This window comes from Euprymna scolopes, chromosome 14, assembly GCF_053919585.1.
Source record: "Euprymna scolopes isolate OS-2025 chromosome 14, ASM5391958v1, whole genome shotgun sequence".
Lineage (NCBI taxonomy): Eukaryota > Metazoa > Mollusca > Cephalopoda > Sepiida > Sepiolidae > Euprymna > Euprymna scolopes.
This window is the reverse complement of record NC_136495.1, coordinates 15,966,691-15,987,636: the sequence shown is the minus strand read 5'-3', so window position 1 is coordinate 15,987,636 and position 20,946 is coordinate 15,966,691. Positions and strand designations below refer to the sequence as shown.

General features: G+C 31.6%; 1 protein-coding gene across 4 annotated transcripts in view; it reads left to right on the top strand.

The window, feature by feature from the left end:
• The window catches only part of LOC145292869 (prolyl 3-hydroxylase 1-like), a 388,700-nt gene that overhangs the window by 313,260 nt on the left and 54,494 nt on the right, over window positions 1-20,946 (top strand). For all 4 annotated transcript variants that reach the window (XM_080138981.1, XM_080138979.1, XM_080138980.1 and 1 more), the window contains exons 7-12: window positions 4,687-4,881; window positions 6,936-6,989; window positions 9,215-9,359; window positions 13,588-13,651; window positions 15,708-15,771; window positions 19,037-19,387. In XM_080138981.1, the coding sequence (XP_079995107.1) occupies window positions 4,687-4,881; window positions 6,936-6,989; window positions 9,215-9,359; window positions 13,588-13,651; window positions 15,708-15,771; window positions 19,037-19,387 (873 nt within the window). The remainder of the gene's footprint in view (window positions 1-4,686; window positions 4,882-6,935; window positions 6,990-9,214; window positions 9,360-13,587; window positions 13,652-15,707; window positions 15,772-19,036; window positions 19,388-20,946) is intronic.

Genomic DNA, 20,946 nt, shown 5'->3' with positions numbered 1-20,946 from the left:
CGGTTTTCAGCAAACGGAAATGGAATCATGTGTCGTCACGACAATTTTTATCGTTCCACCCTGTGCACTCAGATGAATTTCGTCTTTTTCTTGTAACCCTTCTAGGATGGTAGAACACTCAAAAATCACTAATTCTCAGAGGTAGGAACTTTATAGTTTCTCTTCCACATACTTCATTAAATAACAAAATTTGGATTCACAATTATTTTCTTCTGACAAGAATTTTACATTCTCTGCTTAATTTCAATGTTACATGAAAAATACCATTCTTAACATTATGTTTAAACACCTGCTTCTAAATATTGCTGCACCTGTACCATCTATACCCATTAGCAGGGGGGGGAAGGGTTCATACCTTTATCAACTGTATTACAGTCTAACTGACTGAAATAGATGCTACTGGATTTTAACATGGCTTATCAGTAGGGCTATGACAACAGCATATTCTTTTCATTGTTTTGACTCTCTAGTGTGTATCCGTTGATATCTTATATGCTTTTATATAGAGTGATGTGGTTCTCAGTTGATTAACTGTGTCGGATATATACTCGAGAGTTAAAACAATGAAAAGAATATGCTGTTGTCATAGCCCTACTTATCAGATTCCAGTGTTGGTATCTATTGCACATTTTTTGTGCTTTCTCTGGATCAAGCATAAACATCATGTGACACACATTCTATGCCTCCTTGTTGTGAATAGACAGTTCTGTTGCAGCCGTTGTAATATTAATAATGTTAATAATATTAGGACGGTTACGATTCCGTTTGGTCTCACCAGATCAGATTTTCTCAAGATATCAGTTTCCTGACTTTAATGCACCAAATATTGATAGTTATTTTTTTCCTTTGCAAAACAAAAAACGAAAACAACAATTTTTTTTCTCCAAAACAATCAAATTAAACACCATGAATAAATATTTAAAGATAGAAAGAACTTGAAGCATCCAAACTTTTTCTCAAATGACTAGATTCAGCATTAAATAACCTGAAAAGGGTTGATATGCCGGAAAACAAAACAACAAAGCCAGACATCTTAGTTACCTTGTTGTTTAACACTTATCCATTTCCACAACAAAATGTCACATTTGGGCTGGTGCATCTGCTACTAGTCTCTCACTCCTGGACAGGGTTCAAAAGAGTCGCCAACCTGATAGATCCTAAACTGTCATCAAAGCTTCAACCACTGTTCCATCAACGAAATGTTGCATCCCTCTGCCTGTTCTACAAGTATTTTAACGGTGAATGCTCTGAACAAGCACTTGTACTCCTTTGACAGAAGTATCCCCGACAAACCCGATCAGCAAAATCCCACCCCTACACAGTTGAGATCCCTAGATGTAAGAAAGCCTTCTACTCTAATGGTTTCTTCCCCAGAACTGCTAGACTTTGGAACGCCCTCCCAGGTTCCTGCTTTAAGAACTGTACTGACATGCAGAAGTTCAAGTGTAATGTGAACAGACATCTCGCTGCTCAACTCCCTACATCAAAGTGGCACTGTGCCTTGTTTGGGATGAAAATGGAATAATAAATAAAAAAATACATATTTTTGTTTATTTATTCTTCAACACATCCTCAGATATGTCTGCATGATATTCTATATATTTCCAAATATAGTTGATTAAATTTTGTTAAAAATATATCAAATCATGCTCTTCAGCGGCACCATGAAGCGGCCTGTAATATAAAACGCCATGGAATTTTGCCACAAAAAAAATAAACTTACATCTGTCTTTCATTGAATTTTTTTTTTTCCATTTATTGTAGAGATAGTGATCAACGTTAGCAACTATGGCATGGGAACCGACTTGGACAGAATGTCAAGTTCTTTATGGTGATAGATGCTTTGTCAGCAAACTAGCTATTTTGATATAAGCACTATATTTTGTAGATTTCATATACTTTCCCATAGTTGAATTTTATCAACATATTTTGCATGGGAGTTCAGGGTTCATACCTTTACTAAGAGTATTAGTTAATTTCTTTCCAAAATCTCTGAAAATTAAACATTTGTAAATAAGTTTCTCATGCAGCTTCTCAGCTGCACTGTAAAGTGGCCTGTAGTATTGAACACCGTGATATGTAGACAAAAAGAAAATTGTCCAATGGTAGGTACCCACCTGCACATCTATTCTCCTATATGGACGCGAAATGTGGCGAGTACAAGGTTGTGATCTGTGCAGACTGGAAATTTTTGACTATCAATGTCTAAGCCACATCCTTCGGGTTTGCCAATGCCACCATTCGTTTGCACTGGCGGATACAATCCCTCAAACTTTGGTCATACTCTGCACCAGCAACCAAATGACTTCATCTGTGCTAGCTTCAACCCAACTCCACTCCAGGGAAGAAACGATGTAGTGGTCAGCTTCAAACCGACATGCCTGGGTGACGTCTATATGAGATGCAGGGAATTCAGTTGGAGGAACAGGCTCAACTGACCATGGTGAATGCTAACACAACTACAAACCCATACATCTACACGTTAACATATGTGAAAAGGTTGAATGTACATTATAATTTCGTTCAAAAAAGATTAACAGGAACTGTTTATACACTTTTGTAACAAATGTTTATTTATTTTTTTTACTGTTGAGTCATTGCTTATCCTTTCTTCCCTTTATCCTCTATTCTTTTACTCATTGTACTTCTTTACCTTTTATTTATTTCCTCTTCTCCTACCTCCTCTTCCTTTCTACTACAAAACATGCCAGACATGGGTTCACTTTTATTCAATAAACTAGCAGGGCATACAAACACACATACATACATACATACATACATACATACATACATACATAGACACACACACTAACAGACGACTTCCCTTTATAAAATAAATGAAAGAATAAAAACTGCAACCTCTATGCAGACAGATCACTGTTTTATATCTACATGTGTGCAGAACAGGAGACTTTGATAGTATGGCTATTTTGAAATAGATGAAAGTTGTTGGGTTCGTAGATGGAGAACAGTTAAGGTTGCTGGATCAATTCACAGACGAAGGCCAAAGAAAACATAGTTTTAAGTGATAGAGATGAACTTGCCAGAGATAGGTTTAGTCTGGGAGTCAATTTTTAAAAGACATCCAACACATGTTAGCACGTAAAACTGATGTTTAATTGATGATGAATTGAAGCCAAAAATTAATTTCTTATGGGCATTTTTTTAACCATACAAATTATTAGTATGCTGTTTAGATTTTATCTTCCTCTGAGGTCATCAGAACTAAACCTGCCTTGAAGAGTCATATTTTGCATCCTTCATATCATTCTTATATCATTTCTATCCATGGAATGTTTAAAATTCAAAATGTTGGCTGTTTGGTGATCCCAAACCAAGGGTAAAACAGTAATTGTCCCATGTAAAAAGAACCAAAATATTATTTCACCCTGTGGAAATGCCACAATGCTTTCTACATCAATCCTTATAATTTACTTTGATAATAATATTCTTTTTGAAATAATAAACGTTTGTCGGGGTGAATAATATTCAGAAAAAGATTATTCTTTCTTCTGTAAAAATAATTGTCGTGACGAGCTAAATATTCTTTAAATAAATAAAACGATGAAAACTTTTTTTTTAAGTTGAAAGCTGTTCATTCTTTAAGATAATTTATTTTAGAAAAACAAAAACACACATTGTTATTTGGCTTTTTAGTTTCTGTAATATAATTTTTCCTTTCTCTAAAATTCTAATAATTTAATTTTTTTTAAAGCAATAAATATTGTTTTTTGCATAAAATTATTTTCAACTACAATTTTTCAAAACCAATAAAACGAATGTTACTTTTTAAAATGTATTTGTTTGAAATTTTACTGTTCTAGCCAAGAGGACAGCATAATTTGATTTTGGAACAATTCATTTTAAAAGTTAAATTATTTTTTACCTTAGATTTCTTAGCAATAACCATTTTTGTTGAGGGCCTGATTTTTTTTTTTTAATGCATGAAAGTGATAATATATTAGGTTGTTGCATAAGTTTTAGCCGTTTTTTTTTCTTTAAGAAATTCAAAGAATTCTAACAGCAAAAGTAAGTTCGTGTGTGACCCAAGCTCCAAGTTTTTGTGTGAATCCCATCGACTGAAGGTGGCGAGAAATTGTCGCAAAATTACATTTCATCTTTTCACCCATATCTCTACATATCGGACGGCCATCTATCTTCATCTTCATATGTCTTCATCTATCTTGATTGGTCTTCCAGAACGAGGAGCGTCACTGAGGTCAAAATTACCATGTTTGAATCTGGTAAACCAATCTCTAACAGTTTCCTCAGCTATAGCATTTTCTCCATATACGGCACAAATATCCTTGGTCACTTCATTCGCTTTTTGTCCTCGATTAAAGGCGAAAAGAAGGTGTCAAAAATGTGATTTTTTTTTATCTACTTGACAATCCATTTGATGGTTCTGAAAAAACGAGAAAAAATTATATGAGCAAAAAACTATGACCATTATCTTGTAGAACAGAATACGTGCTTTCTAATGATATATAACATTTTGCCAAATATCAAAACCTGTTTTAGAACAATAATTTTTTTATGAAAACGGGAACTTATGAAACAACCTGATATGATTTTTAGAACAGTTAAAACTTATTGTAAAAAAAAAAAAAAAAAAAATCATGCCATTTTATTTCTTTTTGATTTGCAAATAAATATTTCTATTGAATTTTAATTTCTATTTTGCAGGAGAAAGTGATCGATTTAGACAATGTCAACCCCACAGATTTTAAGCATCTACATGAAAATCACCATTTGTATCTATTCCAAAAATTTGGTCTTCGAATCATGGCGGAACCAAACGATTTGTCTGGTGACTATCGTCTTGTTGTTGATGGCTTTTTACGTGATGACCAGTGCCAGGAACTAGTCGACCTTGCAGTGGTAAGGAAAATGTTTGCCTGCAAAAATAACATAAATAACAAATCTTATATCAATAAATCTTAATTTCTATATATTTTTATTTAAATGATTCCAATGTGTATTTACGTGTTGTATAATAATCAGTGATAAGTAACACAAAATAAATTGTATAAAGTTCTTTTTAAACTCCTCGGCCTAACGTTCACAGGAAACATGAGTTGGAACAGATACATTGAGAGTATTGCCAAGGCTGCTGCGAAGAAGGTGGGCTCTCTCTACCATACTAGAAAGCTACTTATGCCCGAAAGTATCCTGTACCTCTATAAGGCCACCATTCGCCCATGTATGAAGTACTGTTGTCACATTTGGGCTGGTGCATCTGCTACTAGGCTCTCACTCCTGAACAGGGTTCAAATGAGAGTCACCAACCTGATAGGTCCTGAACTGTCATCCAAGCTTCAGCCTCTGTCTCATCAACGAAATGTTGCATCCCTCTACCTGTTCTACAAGTATTTTAATGGTGGATGTTCTGATGAAAGCACTTGTACCCCCTTGTAAATATCCCCGACAAACCCGACAAGCAGCTAAATCCCACCCCTACACAGTAGAGATCCCTAAGTATAAGAAATCTCTCTACTCTAATAGTTTTTTCCCACAGAACTGCTAGACTTTGGAACTCCCTTCCGGGATTCTACTTTCCCAATTGTACTGACATGCAGAAGTTCAAGTGTAATGTGAACAGACATCTTGCTGCTCATCTCCCTTCATAATATCCCTGCAACTTATGTCCCCTATAGTAGCTTCCTACATCAAAGTGGCACTGTGCCTTGTTTGGGGTGAAAATTGAATTAAAAAAACGTATACCCTCAATTTGTAGCAGAGATAATTTAATTTAAGCAAATGCTGGAGAATAAAACTTTTAGCTGCTCCTGATAATCCCTATCTCTACTATTATATGAAAGAAAACGTTGTATGCGAGTTCGTTCCCTATAGACTCGGAAACTTGAATTTTTATGTTGGCACATTTATTACTTCTCTTTGAAATCCATTCCAAGATTCAGGGAGCCTGATTGAGAAAGTGTCCAATCTCTCGTTCAATCAAAATCTGCAATGAAATAGTTTTTGTAGTGTCTGTATGGACCTCTTTCTGAGGCAGGGGTGAATAATTGATCGCAAGGTATATCATAATAAGCACTGATAAGATTATAGGTCAAAATGAGATCACTGCAAAATCATTGGTGCTCAAGGCAGAATAGAATTATAACAGTGGTCATGAAAAGTTCCTATGAATTCATGGTATTTTTGGAAATATTATAATTTATATTTATATTATGTATTATACTATATCATATTTCTCTTAATCTTTCTGTTTGTCTGTTCCACCTTTTCTCAGAAACTACTGGGCCTATCTGGCTAAAATTTTCTATGAATCTTTGTTATAAAGTGCAGCAAACTAAGTATCATGGTATTTGCTCGAGACACAGTTAGGGAATAATAAGGATTAATCACCACAATGCAACATTTATTCTAGAAGTTTTCTCCAGCTACTGGCCCGATCTGGTTGAAATTTTGTATGAACTTTTGTTATGATAAGGTGCAGCGAACTAAGTATTATGGTATCTGTTCGATTCACAATTAGGGATTAATAAGGATCAGTATTTAATGTAAAAATGAGCACAAATTTAATTATATTCAACCATCAATTAGACAAAAAGCACTTAAGTCAACGGGCTATAACTTTTGCCCATTTTTAATGGGTTAAAAAGTATAGTTTCTAATAGTTATGCATGTCCTTTACATTACAATTTTATTTGTAAAAAGACAACTTTAATATATGCAATTTTAAGTACTTTTGAATTTGGCATTAAGTGATATAAAACTGCATTCTATGATAGAATTGCAACAATGGTCAAAAGAAATTCAAACAAATTATGCATACATATTTTATGGAAAATTTAAATTTCAAAATGGAGGATTTAATATTTACGAATCAAAAACTACATAAGATGTAACCTTAATATGGATTAATCTCAAACCCCGCCTTTTCAAATATTTATTTTAAATTTATTTTTTAGCTCCAAGAAGATATAAATGGATTCCGCAGTATGTCAATATTACAAGCAATGGAGGTATTTATTTATTTATTTAATCATTCATTTATTCATTAATTTATTTATTCATTCATTTATTCATTCATTCATTTATTCATTCATTCATTAATTTATTTTTTCATTCATTTATTTGTTCATTCATTTATTCATTAATTCATTTATTCATTTATTTATTCATTCATTTATTTGTTCATTCATTTATTTGTTCATTCATTTATTTGTTCATTCATTTATTTATTCATTTATTTATTTATTCATTTGTTCATTCATTCATTTGTTCATTCATTCATTTGTTCATTCATTTGTTCATTCATTCATTTGTTCATTCATTTATTTGTTCATTCATTTATTTGTTCATTCATTTATTTGTTCATTCATTTATTTATTCATTTATTTATTTATTCATTTGTTCATTCATTCATTTGTTCATTCATTCATTTGTTCATTCATTCATTTGTTCATTCATTTATTTGTTCATTCATTTATTTGTTCATTCATTCATTTGTTCATTTATTTATTCATTCATTTGTTCATTCATTTATTTGTTCATTCATTTATTTGTTCATTTATTTATTCATTCATTTATTTATTCATTCATTTATTTATTCAGTCATTTGTTTATTTATTCAGTCATTTGTTTATTTATTCAGTCATTTGTTTGTTCATTTATTTATTCATGCGTTCATTTGTTCATTCATTTATTTTAAATTGTTTTTTATTCATTTTTTTCATTTATTTTTTCATTATTTTTTCTTCGCTTTTTCATTCATTTATTTATTCAATTCATTTGTTCAATCATTGATTTATTACACCTAATAACTTTTATCTTTAGTTGATGCTTTAGAGAAAAAAATATTTTTAAACCTTAATATTTTCTTTCCGTCACTACATCTTCTAAAACCTTTGTTTTCCCTAAATCCTCTTTTCATCTACTAAGCTCCAGCCCCTGTCCCATCGCTACAGTATTGCATCCCTGTGCTTCTCTTACAAGTGCTTCCAGGACATGTGCTTCAATGAACTTTATCATGATCATCACTTGAATCATATGAGAAGACAATTCAAGGTCCACACATCATATCATAATTCCGCCATATGTAATTGTTTTTTAGCAATTGTTGATTTTTGTAGTGCACTATTCTTTTTTCTTTTTTTTTTTTTTTTTTTGACAAGGGAGTCACCACTTACCAAGGTTTGAAGGCTAGGGATTAAATGAGTGTACAGTGGTTGTCGGGACAATAGTGTAGTACTCATTAGTGGTGGAAATGCTGTATAATTTGATTATTAAAGAGGACAACTCAACAAGAACTTATTTACATTGGACTTGAAGACGACCATGTTGTAGTCAGCTGGAAAGCAGGCTAGTGAAACAGAATTCCACAGGCAGGCAGTTCTAAGAATAAAGCTTTTAGATTTAGGCACAGATAAGGAGTGGGGAAAATTGTTGATAATGGTTGTAGCTAGACGAGTATTGTTTTATAAAGATTTGGCAAAGGATTAACCATAAATTAAAGCCCAGATGAGCACTTACCATGAAAATAACGATAGAGCAGAGACAGGCTCGCAACGTCTCTTCTGTGGAAAAGAGGTTGCTGAGAAGAGAAAAGAGCATCACCTACTAGATTTCGAAGTTGGTTTTGAACTTTGTCAAGGTGTAACTTAGTCTATACATGTCCACACTCGAGACCCACACGTTGTATACAGAGTATGTCACAAGAAACAGAAGACAAAAAATAACTTGACTCCTGTTTTTCCGTTGGAACAACAGACATTTATTTCCACCACTTTAATGTGATCCAGATCCTCTCGAACGTGATCCACATCATCATTCTGTGCAGATGTTTTTCTTTTCATAATCTTTTTCTTTTTCCTTGACATGACATCACTTTGCACACAGCTCGGTCATTTGCATACAGCTGCCATTTGCGCATCTTTGATCTGTTACAAAGGCAGGATATGGTGCTCTGAGCAGCTCCTGCCTAAATGTGGCAACAATACTCCCCGTTGTTGATCTCATATCTTCCGCATCATGTTGCTGTCCACTTTTAAACCTTTTCACACCAACTCTCATTCTATTCCGCCACTTCACTCTCTCAAATGCACTCACCTCCCATGTTGATCAATTCCTAAATCTTTTAATCACACTAGCATCGGCTTCCATTTTAATTTTCTTCAATTTTTTTGGGGGGGGGGGGTTTTCATTTTCTCTACTGACTATGTATTTCTATGTATTTCTTTCATGGCAGAAAGTAAATGATTCGCCAGATAATGAAATCACGCTTCGTCTATTTGTTCGATCGAGCAGCATTGCCAAACACTTCATGCAACGATACCTCAATCAAAATGTCTACCATCATTCAACAAATATTATTTGCAAAGATAAATGGGAAGGTAAGTTTTTTTGTGTTTTTTCTTTTATATTCATAGTGGCAGTCTATTTTTTTTTTTTTATTTGGGAGCAAAACTAAACCATAATACTTGACATTCTGTCCACCAATTTAAAGGCTACAAAAACATTTTTGAATGTCAAAGGTTATGAAATAACTGCTGTTATTTGAAACCCCATCTCTTATTTATAGTATTACTAGATCAGGTTGTCTGAAGATATCAGCTTCCTGACCTAAAATGCATCAAACAATGATATTGTTTTTTCCCCCTTTGCAAAACTTGATCATATTCTGCAAAGTCAAAAGCAAAAAAAAAAAAAAAATTTACTCTATAAAACAACCAAACCAAACACTATGAATAAATATTCAAAGATATAAATAATTTGAAACATAAAATTTTTTCCGAAATTACTGAATTCAGCATTAAATAACCCAAAAGTGTTGATATGCTGTAAAACAAAACAAATCAAACCATCTCCTATTATGATAAATAATAAAAAATGGCTGTCACCCTGATTTCTCGCTAGTTATGAAAAAAATAAAAAGTAATTTTGAAGACTTATTCTATTTATCTCCTTTCCAGGAAATTAGGCATAATGTCAAGAGTTTTTGTGGAATAAACTGGATTTGAATTTGGCAGATCCTGGTTTTCAATCAGTATCGTTAACCATTGTTACCCCCAGAAGACTTCTATATCGACAGACTTTAAAGACATATCTCCTAGATGTACATGTGACCCAATGGGTCACAACTGTAGAGTGGTTGGCTTTATTGCATCCGTATTCATCTGAGCTGGTTTGAAATGAAGAAGAAAATAGGATCACCAGAGTTCCATATAAAAATGCTAACATCTTTTCTACAATTAAATGAACTTTAACAGTTTCGTTTATACAGAAACACAACAATGCAAGGCAAATTGGTTCGGCAGGCAGACTTTTACTCTAGAAAGAAAACTGAGTTCTAGAATTCAACAAATGAAAACAAAACAAAAAATAGCATTGTGTAAGGGTTGTAAGCAGTTGACACGATAATTAACATGATAGGTAAGCATAGGAAAATATGTAAGTACAAGCGTCCACAGTAATAATAAATGTAAAAAAAAAAATAAATAAATAAATAAATAAATAAAATTAGCAAAAACAAATCAAACAAAAAAATAGGATCGTGTAAGGGTTGTAAGTACGCTCCAAAATCGAAAAATAAACGTGTGTTCATTTATGTATGAAGAAGTGGATTCTGGAATACTAGAATTGGCTGGTGTCAGTCAATCAGATGGGGCGGATTTTGAGAAGGGAGAATTTTTTTTTTTAATTGGGTAATGGAAAGATTGTGTATGCAGCTAATAACCAGCTATGATATGTGCAATGTGAGTATCGTAGGAAAATGTAGAATAGGTCCCATTGTCAACTGGTAGTAGTGGGAGGACTAAATATTTATAGAGAAAAATAGGGGCTCCTTCTTCTATAGATGTTGTGATGGTGATGCTCCTAGGATGCAGCATAGCATTTTATTATAACAACTTAATGTGTCTAAAATTGTGTTCGAAAATTACATAAGATAGTAGCTAATAGCCTAGATGTAATGAATTACTATGTGGCGTCTGTTATTGCAAACCTACGATACTTTGGACCAGAGGGGAGTTTCTGCTGTCAAAATACTATATAGAAGTTAATATAATTAGCGAGAGTAAAATTAATGCTCTAAAAAAATTTTTAATGGAATATTCAAACGTTTATGTATCTGATATAGAAATTAAGTGTTAGGCCTAAGAAGGTGCCCTTTGATTTGAAACACAATATTATTTGTATTGATCAGACTATTGTTCTCATCTTGGGTGTTATTTGTGCAACGTTTGATCGGATTATCCTTCGATCGGCCTCAGACATGTTGGTGGTTGTTTGGAAAAGAAGAGAAAAGTTACTGGCTCCGTAGGTATTTTCGTATTCTGCAAGTTGGTCTCTATTTTATGGCTATTGTTTTGAATTTGTAAAAAAATTGGTAAAAAAAAAAAAAAAAAAAAAAAACGGTTTTCATCAAATGGAAATGGAATCCTGCCGTCTTTTCTAGGACTACAATTTTTTTTTTAATTTATTTATTTGGGGAACGTTTATAACAACATTTATTCAATAAAATCTCTTTAAATAATAAAAAAAAAATAATTTTATGTTTTTTGTTTTTTTCCGAACTATGCATATATTATTTGCTATTTTATCTCATAAATAAAACCATAAAAACAATAAAAAGACAATCTGTTGTGGCTAGAAAAAAGGTAGAAGCAGGACAACACCAAGATTTCCTTTTTTATTGTTTTTAAACATTCCCACAAAGAGAGAGAGGGGGGGTATCTCCCTTCTGTAAACTCTTATGACTACGTGGTATATCATTCTAGCTAACTAAACATTAGTTTCATTCAAATTATCTTGCTTGATAATTACTGAATATATTTTAAAAGTTTTTTTAAAATTTATTCTTTCATATTATATTACTTCAATTAATCATTAATATCGACAAAGTTTTTTCAGATAATGAAAATAACATTAAAATTATAAAATAATTATGGACTATTTAAAAAGTTATGCAAATTAAACATATTCAAATATGCCTTTTGACCGTACTATATTTTTTTAAATGTTTGTGTATATATGTACGGCACAATCATGTTGACACACCGGTTCTTGCCAGATCACCAAAGTTAAGCAATGTTGAGCCTGGCCAGTGCTACATGGGTGATCATTTGGGAAGGCTAGGTGCTGTATGTACCTTCTGGAAAGTTGAGCGTGGGGGCAGCACCCTCACCCTGTAAAAAGAACTCCTCGCTACAAAAGCATCTATAAAGTTGTAGATGGCCTATGCCCATTCAGGGGCTGAAGGGCTATGGATATGGATATATATATATATATATATATATATATATATATATATATATATATATATATATATTTAAATTAAATACCAAAGAAACAAAAAAAAACAAAAAAAAAAAAAACGAGCAGGTGGAATTATTAAAATTTCCTTAAGGCCTTATCGTCTGACCCTCTAAGAGGAAACGTCAGAATGATAAATTAAAAGCTAAGAATCGAATGAGGAAAGAGGGAAATTGGTTTCAGTTGGAAGACCAGTGAGAAAAAAAATATATATATATATAATTCTCACTATTCAGGTGGTTTTAAATCAGTAAATATTTCCAACTGATGTTTCAAAATCTTTTGTTCTGACCAATATTCCGATGGGTGGTTTTCTGTTTTATACAGTGCTAGGTCGAAATATCATCTTCATATCATTGAGGCGTTAGTCATTAATAACTTTCGACCTAGCCTGTGTAGACAAAAGATTTTGAAACATCAGTTGGAAATATTTACTGATTTAAAACCACCTGAGCAATGAGAATTATATATTTTTTTTTTCACTGGTCTTCCAACTGAAACCAATTTCCCTCTTTCCTCATTCGATTCTTAGCTTTTAATTTATCATTCTGACGTTTCCTCTTAGAGGGTCAGACGATAAGGCCTTAAGGAAATTTTAATAATTCCACCTGCTCGTTTTTTTTTTTTTTGTTTCTTTGGTATTTAAATTAAATTATGTTTCCTCTGAAATTTCTCCTTCCATTTTGCTGTACCAAGAATTTACTTATATATACACACACACACACACCTTATTTCAAAATATTGGATAAAAATACATAGCCACATACAAATTTAAAACAAATATAATATAGGATATATATATATATATATATATATATATATATTGTGATTGATTGTAATGAATGGAGGTCTACATGCTTGAATGGCATTATGAAAAATGCAGTGTCAAACTAGAGAAAAAAAATAAAGTATCATCCGCTGTCCCAGCCATATACTCCAACAATCCACACCCTTGCACAATCTGTGGAGTTCTTTGTAGATCGTTGGCTGAACTGCAATGTCAACTGTGACTCACACATAAAGTTAAATAGACAAAATTCTAAAAACCTCATGCGTTGAAATTGGCGGGAGAGTCCATGATATATGTATATATTATTTATTGTATTAATAATAGGTGAAACCTGCATAGCTCATTCCACTGTTATATATGTTCATTTGCTGCAATTTGTGCTTATCCGTTACACCTCTGCTCTTATTGCTTTCTATAAATTAAATTTATATATATATATATATAGATATATATATACATTAAACAATGCTTTAAAAAAACTACATTAACCTTTAAAATGTGTGTGCTTTTTTAAATAGGTGATTGTTACATGACTGAAACAGGCAGATGTATTAATGAAACACTTCCTCAAGGAACTTTCCAGTAAGTAACAGGCTTTTCCTATCATTTTTGTTTTATATATTTAGTACCTATTTTGTTTATTAGAGCATCCTTCATCAGGCAGACATTCCAAGCATATTTCCTCTACTTAACCAACAAACTCAAGTGATTTAGCCATGCCAGGTGAATGGACAGTGCTCCAAGGGGAATGAAGATAAGAGAGACCAGGAATGGAGGAAGCAGACAAAACACATTTCATCTGAGGTGCAGAAATCTATTGTTTTTGAAACTTTATTTTTATCACTCTGTTATGCATGGGAATCTAGTGATGCATTTTGAGGATGCTGGCAACGGTCCTGTTGTCATAACTTGGATTGGTAGAAAGCACGAGTTGTACAGTGGCACATCTCCGATCTCGCTCATTGAACTTTGTGTCACTTTCAGATATGATAGAAGGTGCCTATCGCTCCTGGGATTTGTACACAACTGGCAAACTAGTAGATGGTTTGCAAAAAAAAAAAAAAAAAAAGAAAAGAAAACCGGTTTTGATCAAAGGGAAATATGGAATCATGTCTTTTCTAGGATAAAAATTTTATCGTTCTAACCTTATATTCGAAACTTTTTTCAATATCCTTTCTAAAGTGGATAAAAATATAAATGTAAAAAAAATTGTTTTTTGAACAATTTTTTTTTACATTTATCTACTTTTTTTACATATATATTTTATCATTTTTCAAATATATCGAATGTGGATGTAAGCGCTTTTTTTTTTTTAAAGAATCAGTTTACTGTAAAAACAGTGCTCTTTACTAAGCTGGGCTTAATTTGACATAAAGCCACTGGTAACCAGTCGGGTTGTCCCTCGGCACAAAAGTTAATAAGATGACTTGTTTCTTGTTAATTGAGTTATGTCTTTGGTCCTGTGCAGTTCTAAGTTTTGCCTTTTCACCTTTTGAGAAGGGGTTAACTTATTGCTAACTGTCTGAGGCACCCCTACTGGGGAATGCCGATAGAGTTTCCCAGACTTTATTTATTTATTTATTTTGCAGTTCAGAGTGCTCTCTCTCTCTCTCTCTCTCTCTCTCTCTCTCTCTCTCTCTCTCTCTCTCTCTCTCTCTCTCTCTCTCTAGGGCACTGGCATCGCAAATCCCACTTTCCGACTCTTGTGCCCCATCCTCGCATTGTGGAAGGGAGATAAATAATGTAAAGCCACTGGTAGTAGGGAGCACTCAGTGTTTTGCTTTTGTCTATTTTTTAAAACTCTGTTTATTTATAATCTTATAGCTTAAAAAAAATGACATTTTCCTATACAACTCCAAAGAATAATCCCAGAAATATATATATATATATATTCGTCCGAATGACCAACGAAAGAATTAGTCCAGAATCAATTTATTTATTCATGTTTCACAAACCATATTTTCAATACGGGTTGCGAAATGTATATAAGCACAAAAAAAAAAGTTCACCCAAATGCAAAAATAAAAAAATTATGATTGTGGATTCTTTTGTCATTAGCATACACCTCATCAGTACAATATATTTTGTTTTTTGAAGCAATTTGGATGATATCATAATAAATACTTTAAAATAGTTATGTTTATATAACTTAGAAATATATTATATAGATTTTCTAAAATCTGAGCACAATCTTTCTATTAGTAAGACATTCCAATACTTCCCTGATTCAGATACCAATTCAGATTCTTTTAAAATCTATAAATATTTAGCTATATAGTTATCTTTTTCCTTTTTTTTTTGTTTAAGCAGATTATAGTAAAACCCATTGTAATATATGCATGTATTTTCACAAATATAAAAAAAATACACTTGTGGAGGGAGGGTATCTATAAATTTTAGTTGTACTGATAGTTTAAAATCAATAAATATTTATCATTTTATCATTAGTATGAGCAATGGAAAATAAAAAATATACACACAATTAAAAGAAGCGTTTTTAGCAATGGAAAAAGGCCACAAATTTTTCTGATTTTGATACCAACTTTTTGTTTTTTAAAGACTTTGCTATTTTCCAATTGAGTTCACTAAACAGCAATTCATGCTTAAAGAGATTGTTTTTTTTTGTTTTTTTTTTCAGTGCCATAACATATCTCACTGACATTGAAAAAGATGCAGGTTCATTCTTCTCTCAACCAGATGAGGTAAATTACATTCACCACTCTGTTTTATTCTTAAACAAAATTAAGATTTACTTTCTCTCAAGCCAACGTTCAAAATATATAGATCTGGGGTTTGAATTGTCTCACCAGCATTATGATTATGCCATCCATATTGACAAATGAAAACTACACAAAACATGTCTAGAGAGATTAAAAATAATTATTTATTAAAAAACAAAAAATTTTAAGCTCTGTTAGGTTGAGCATTTTGAGAGAAATTAAATTGAAGATTTAAATGTAACCATATTGCAGATTTCTCCCTTTCGGAGATTGGTATGCTGACTGGATCTGATTATTCGTGCTTACAAAATAGAAAATACAACATACAAACACAAATAGATACAAAACGTATTTCTCTTGTATTTGAAAACATGATCATCATGATAGCCTAGCAGTAAAAAGCCAGGGTTCAAAATTCTTGGATTTCAAGTTAAAATTGTCCGATTGGCAGTACAGTAAAATCATCTATACTGATGAATGTTGGTAACACAAAACATGTGCCTATAGATATCAAAAATATCAGTTAAAAAAAGTATCAAGCTCTGTTAAGTTGATCACATTGAGAACAAGTGAAGCATGTATGGTCCCCTGTGAGTGCACAGTGAATGAGGCGTAAGAAAAAATGCCTAAATTTAGCACCCCCCTCCATTTAGTCCCCAAAGTCCCCAGGGGAATGTCAAATCCTGATGAAAATGAACAAATGGTGCAGTTTTAGGTCTTAACATATGTAAGTTTGAGTTCTGCATCATGCAGAAAAATAAATGACTAAGTTCACCATTTGACCCCCCCCTCCATTTAGCTCCAAAAGTCCCCAAGGCCTTAACATATTTAAATTTGAGTTCAGCACCATGCAAAACTGTTAAATAGACATACACAGAGAATTTTGGACAAATATGGTAAAATAGTCACAAAAATGGAATGTTTTTATTAGCCCTAAAAGAGCCCCTGGGGCACACCCAAGAGTTATTATGAAGTATAGACAAACAAAATTATATAGAAATCAGTTAGTTACAACTTTTCAGAAAGTTTTATAAAAATCCAAGGCATCAATTTTTTTTTAATAAGCACAAAAGTGTCAATTTTAGCCATTTTACCCCAAAAGGCACTTCTAAGGTGGCAACCGGAGTTTTCCCGGAAAATCCGTTCTGTTACTTTTTTACTCATATCATGTTTAATGTTTGTGCAAAATTTCAAAAAATTCCACGCATAGTTGAGAAAAGTGCAGACATGAACAGACAAACGGACAAAGGTGAATTTACAGGTCCACCTTCCTTTTGTCGGGGGACCAAAAATTAAATTGAAGAACCAAATTTAGACACAATTTTTCCCTTTGGGAGATTCTTACACTAGTTGGATCTTATTGCTTGTGTCTACAAAATAGAAAATACAAGATTTCTTTCTCGCATATTTGAAAGCCTGATCATCACTTGAATTCAAAGTTTCAATTGTTTGACCAGCGGTATGGTATGTGAACCAGACTCATGAGTATAAGATAACATGAAATGTATATCTGTGTCAATATTTTTTTTTTTTTTTTTTTTTTGTCAATATTTTTTTTTTTTTTGTCAATATTTATTTTTTTTTTTTTTGTCAATATTTTTTTTTTTTTTGTCAATATTTTTTTTTTTTTTTTTTTTTTTTTCTGTCAATATTTTTTTTTTTTGTCAATTTTTTTTTTTTTTGTCAATATTTTTTTTTTTGTCAATATTTATTTTTTTTGGGGGGGGGGGTTTACAGACGTATATCCTTGCAAAGTCCGTCTGAAAAGCGCTTCGGGTTTTGTTCTTTTTGCATTTCGTTTTTTTTTTTTTTTTAATTGACTTATTTATTTTATAATATTCCGAATAATGTTCACTTTTTTCTTAGGTTGTATTACACTTCGTGATTCTTTTTTTTTTATCGACTTATGTATTTTTTAACATTCGATTATGGTTCACTTCTTTCTCGATATATACATACATATATATATATATATATATTATTTTTTTACTATAATAATTAAATACCTACAGACACTAGTGGTTCATCCTTTCGGGAATCTTCAGTGCAGGGTGTCACGATTAACACCAGTCGAACGATTCAAACCCCGCAACACGAGACATCTCTGGCTCAATTAGTGAAGACCGTATCAATTCGGCTACCATTAACCACGTGAAATAACGTTGAATTTAAACATTTTAATTTTTAAATGTTCATTTACGTCAGTCAAACAGTGATCTAATCGTTATACGATGATCTATGCATATATATATATATATAATACATAACTTCTATCAAACTACATTGATGCAAGTAATAACACAATTCAATGTTAAAATTATATAAAAATTACATAAATATATTAATAAAAAGTGAATTTGCATAGTTTATTCCATTGTTATGTCTTAATTTGCTTCAGTTTGTTTATCCGTTACATCTTTGCATTGCATGCTGTAAATTTCGTTTATATACACACTAAAGAATGCTTCAAGTAAACTACATTAATCTTTCATTTGTATTTTATGTTTTTAATATTGGAAATTTATTTCACAGTATATTATGTATTAAGCTGCTTTTTTGTTTTATTCTATTGTTTGCACGGATAATATTACTAAACAAGTGATTTAGTTCACAGGGCTGAAAATAAACTATAAAGCTGGAGAAGCTAAGTAAAGATGGAAATTGAGGTATCTAGGCACCATACTAAGCAAGCAGTGAAGATTATAAATTTAAGTCATTTAAAACTTTAGCATGGTGGCTTAACTGCAAAACAGAATCTCTTGTAATGGTTCTTGATATGACGTTACAAAAATACAGTGGCAAGGCTCCATTTACGGTTATAGGGAATGTGGAGTTGCACTTTACTTACCATTACTCCTAGGTTCACTCTGGCTTGAAATGGTAATACCTCGTGTAGCATCTGGTGCTACCAGATTAGGCTGTCTGAAAATACTGTTTTCCTGGCTAAAAATGCATCAAACATTGATATTGTTTTTTCTCCTTTCCCTCTGCAAAACTCAATCATGTTCCGCAAAGTCAATAACAAAAACAACAATATTTTTCTACTAAACTCCATAAATAAATATTTGAAGATATAAAGAACTTAAAGCATGAAAACCTTTTTCCAAAATGACTAGATTTGGCATTAAATAACCCAAAACTGATTGAAATGCCATAAAACAAAAACAACCAATCAAAATCTTATGACTATGTGTGTATGCATTAAAAATATAATTGATTGATTTATTTTTATTACCATTTTCCATAGATTATCATCCGTCCAAAGTGTGGTCGATTAGTTACGTACAAATCCAATGATCCTGTTGGAGTGAAGTCATTTTCCGAACCAGGTATCCAAAGGTGTGTTCTTCTCAACATTTTCGACAATGCACCTCGCCAGGATGAACTCTACCACATGGACGCAACGCTACTGCTGAAGAAGATGGACCAACAAAGGGTAAAAATCAACACAAGCGACGGGGCTGAGGTACTGAAAACGTTGCAGGAACAAGGAGTCGAAGTAACAATGACTGGCAAAGATCTCCTTGGCAAAGAGAGGTTTGTGGCAGACGGACTTGCCTCACAAGAAGAATGTGAAGCTATGATTGAGTTAGCTAATGTAAGTGAGCAGTTTTCATTTTTATTTATTTATTTATTGAAGAAATTTTAATTTTTATTATTTGTGCATAGAATTACATATTTTTAATCAGGTTAAAATTGAATGCAACAATGAATTTGTTTTAAGGTCTTTTGGATTAAAAAAAAAAAAATTTTTTATGGAATTTGATTTTTTTTTTTTTTTTTTTCATTATTTTAAATTAAAAAAAATGCCTTTGGATTATTAAGCATCAATTTTTCTGATTATTGTTTTTGACGATTTATTCAATTTTTAGTTTCATAATTTTTTTAATCATGTAAGTTTATTGTGACACTAGAAATGCAATGAAAACATTAAAAACTGATTAACATTGTACTTTTTTTTTTATTAAATTAAAAATGAAAGTAATTTTTATTTAATTCTCTCTGGGACTTTCAGTGGAATCCACCCTAATCATAGAAGACTTTGTAATGCATGTGTAATTATTAATCTACTTAAAAATAAAGTAGAGGGACCATTTCATATTAAACCTACACATAAAATTGGCCGCCCCCAAGCAAAAATTGATCCAGCCTTTAGAGGTTTTATTTTTATAATCTGAAACATTGGTGCTTGATTAATTATAATTTGAAGATTTCTTTCTAAAGAAATGAACACATTTTTTAACATTTAATTTTCTACAAAATTCCTATTATATGACAATGATTCAAAAGATGTTGATATTTTTTACATCAAACGAAATATTTGAATCAAATGAAATAGAAAAACTATTTAAAAAAACATTTAATGTTAAATAATCTATCAACTTTTTGTAAAATCTTTTTTTCAGTGAATGTTATCATTTTCTTTCAGGCAGATGAGATCGCTTAATGAATCTCATTTTTTAAATATCTATGATATAGTCTTGAGAAATAGAAAGAATGAAAGAAATGTATTAATCTTTAGAAATCAGCCTCATAACAAAAATAGTAACCAAACATTTTTTTGTGATAAAATCTTTAATGTGGCATCATTAATGGCTGATAAATGCAAACGAGTATATTTCCACATGAGTAAATAAGTCATGTATGTACTATATTATGTCTAATATATAAAAGTTGCATTGTGTAATTTGGTTATATAAATATTCTATAGCATATTTACATTGCATACAACTCCAACGAGTACTGTATTATACAGTACATTACATACCTTAAATAATATGCTTACACGCTTATGTAATATATTATGTAATATGCCAAGAACGTGTTACACAATATATATTGTATATACATATACACGTTATATATATATATATGTATATATATATATATATACACACACACAAACATATTGAGCAATATTATATACGATATATATAATGCAATGTTGTTTGTGATATATGCACGAATTGCTAAATATATTATACAATATATATATATTTTGTATGTATATATATATATATATACACTCATATATCGTGCAATATATATATATATATATATATACACTCATATATCGTGCAATATATATATATATATATACACACTCATATATCGTGCAATATATATATATATATATATATATACACACACTCATAT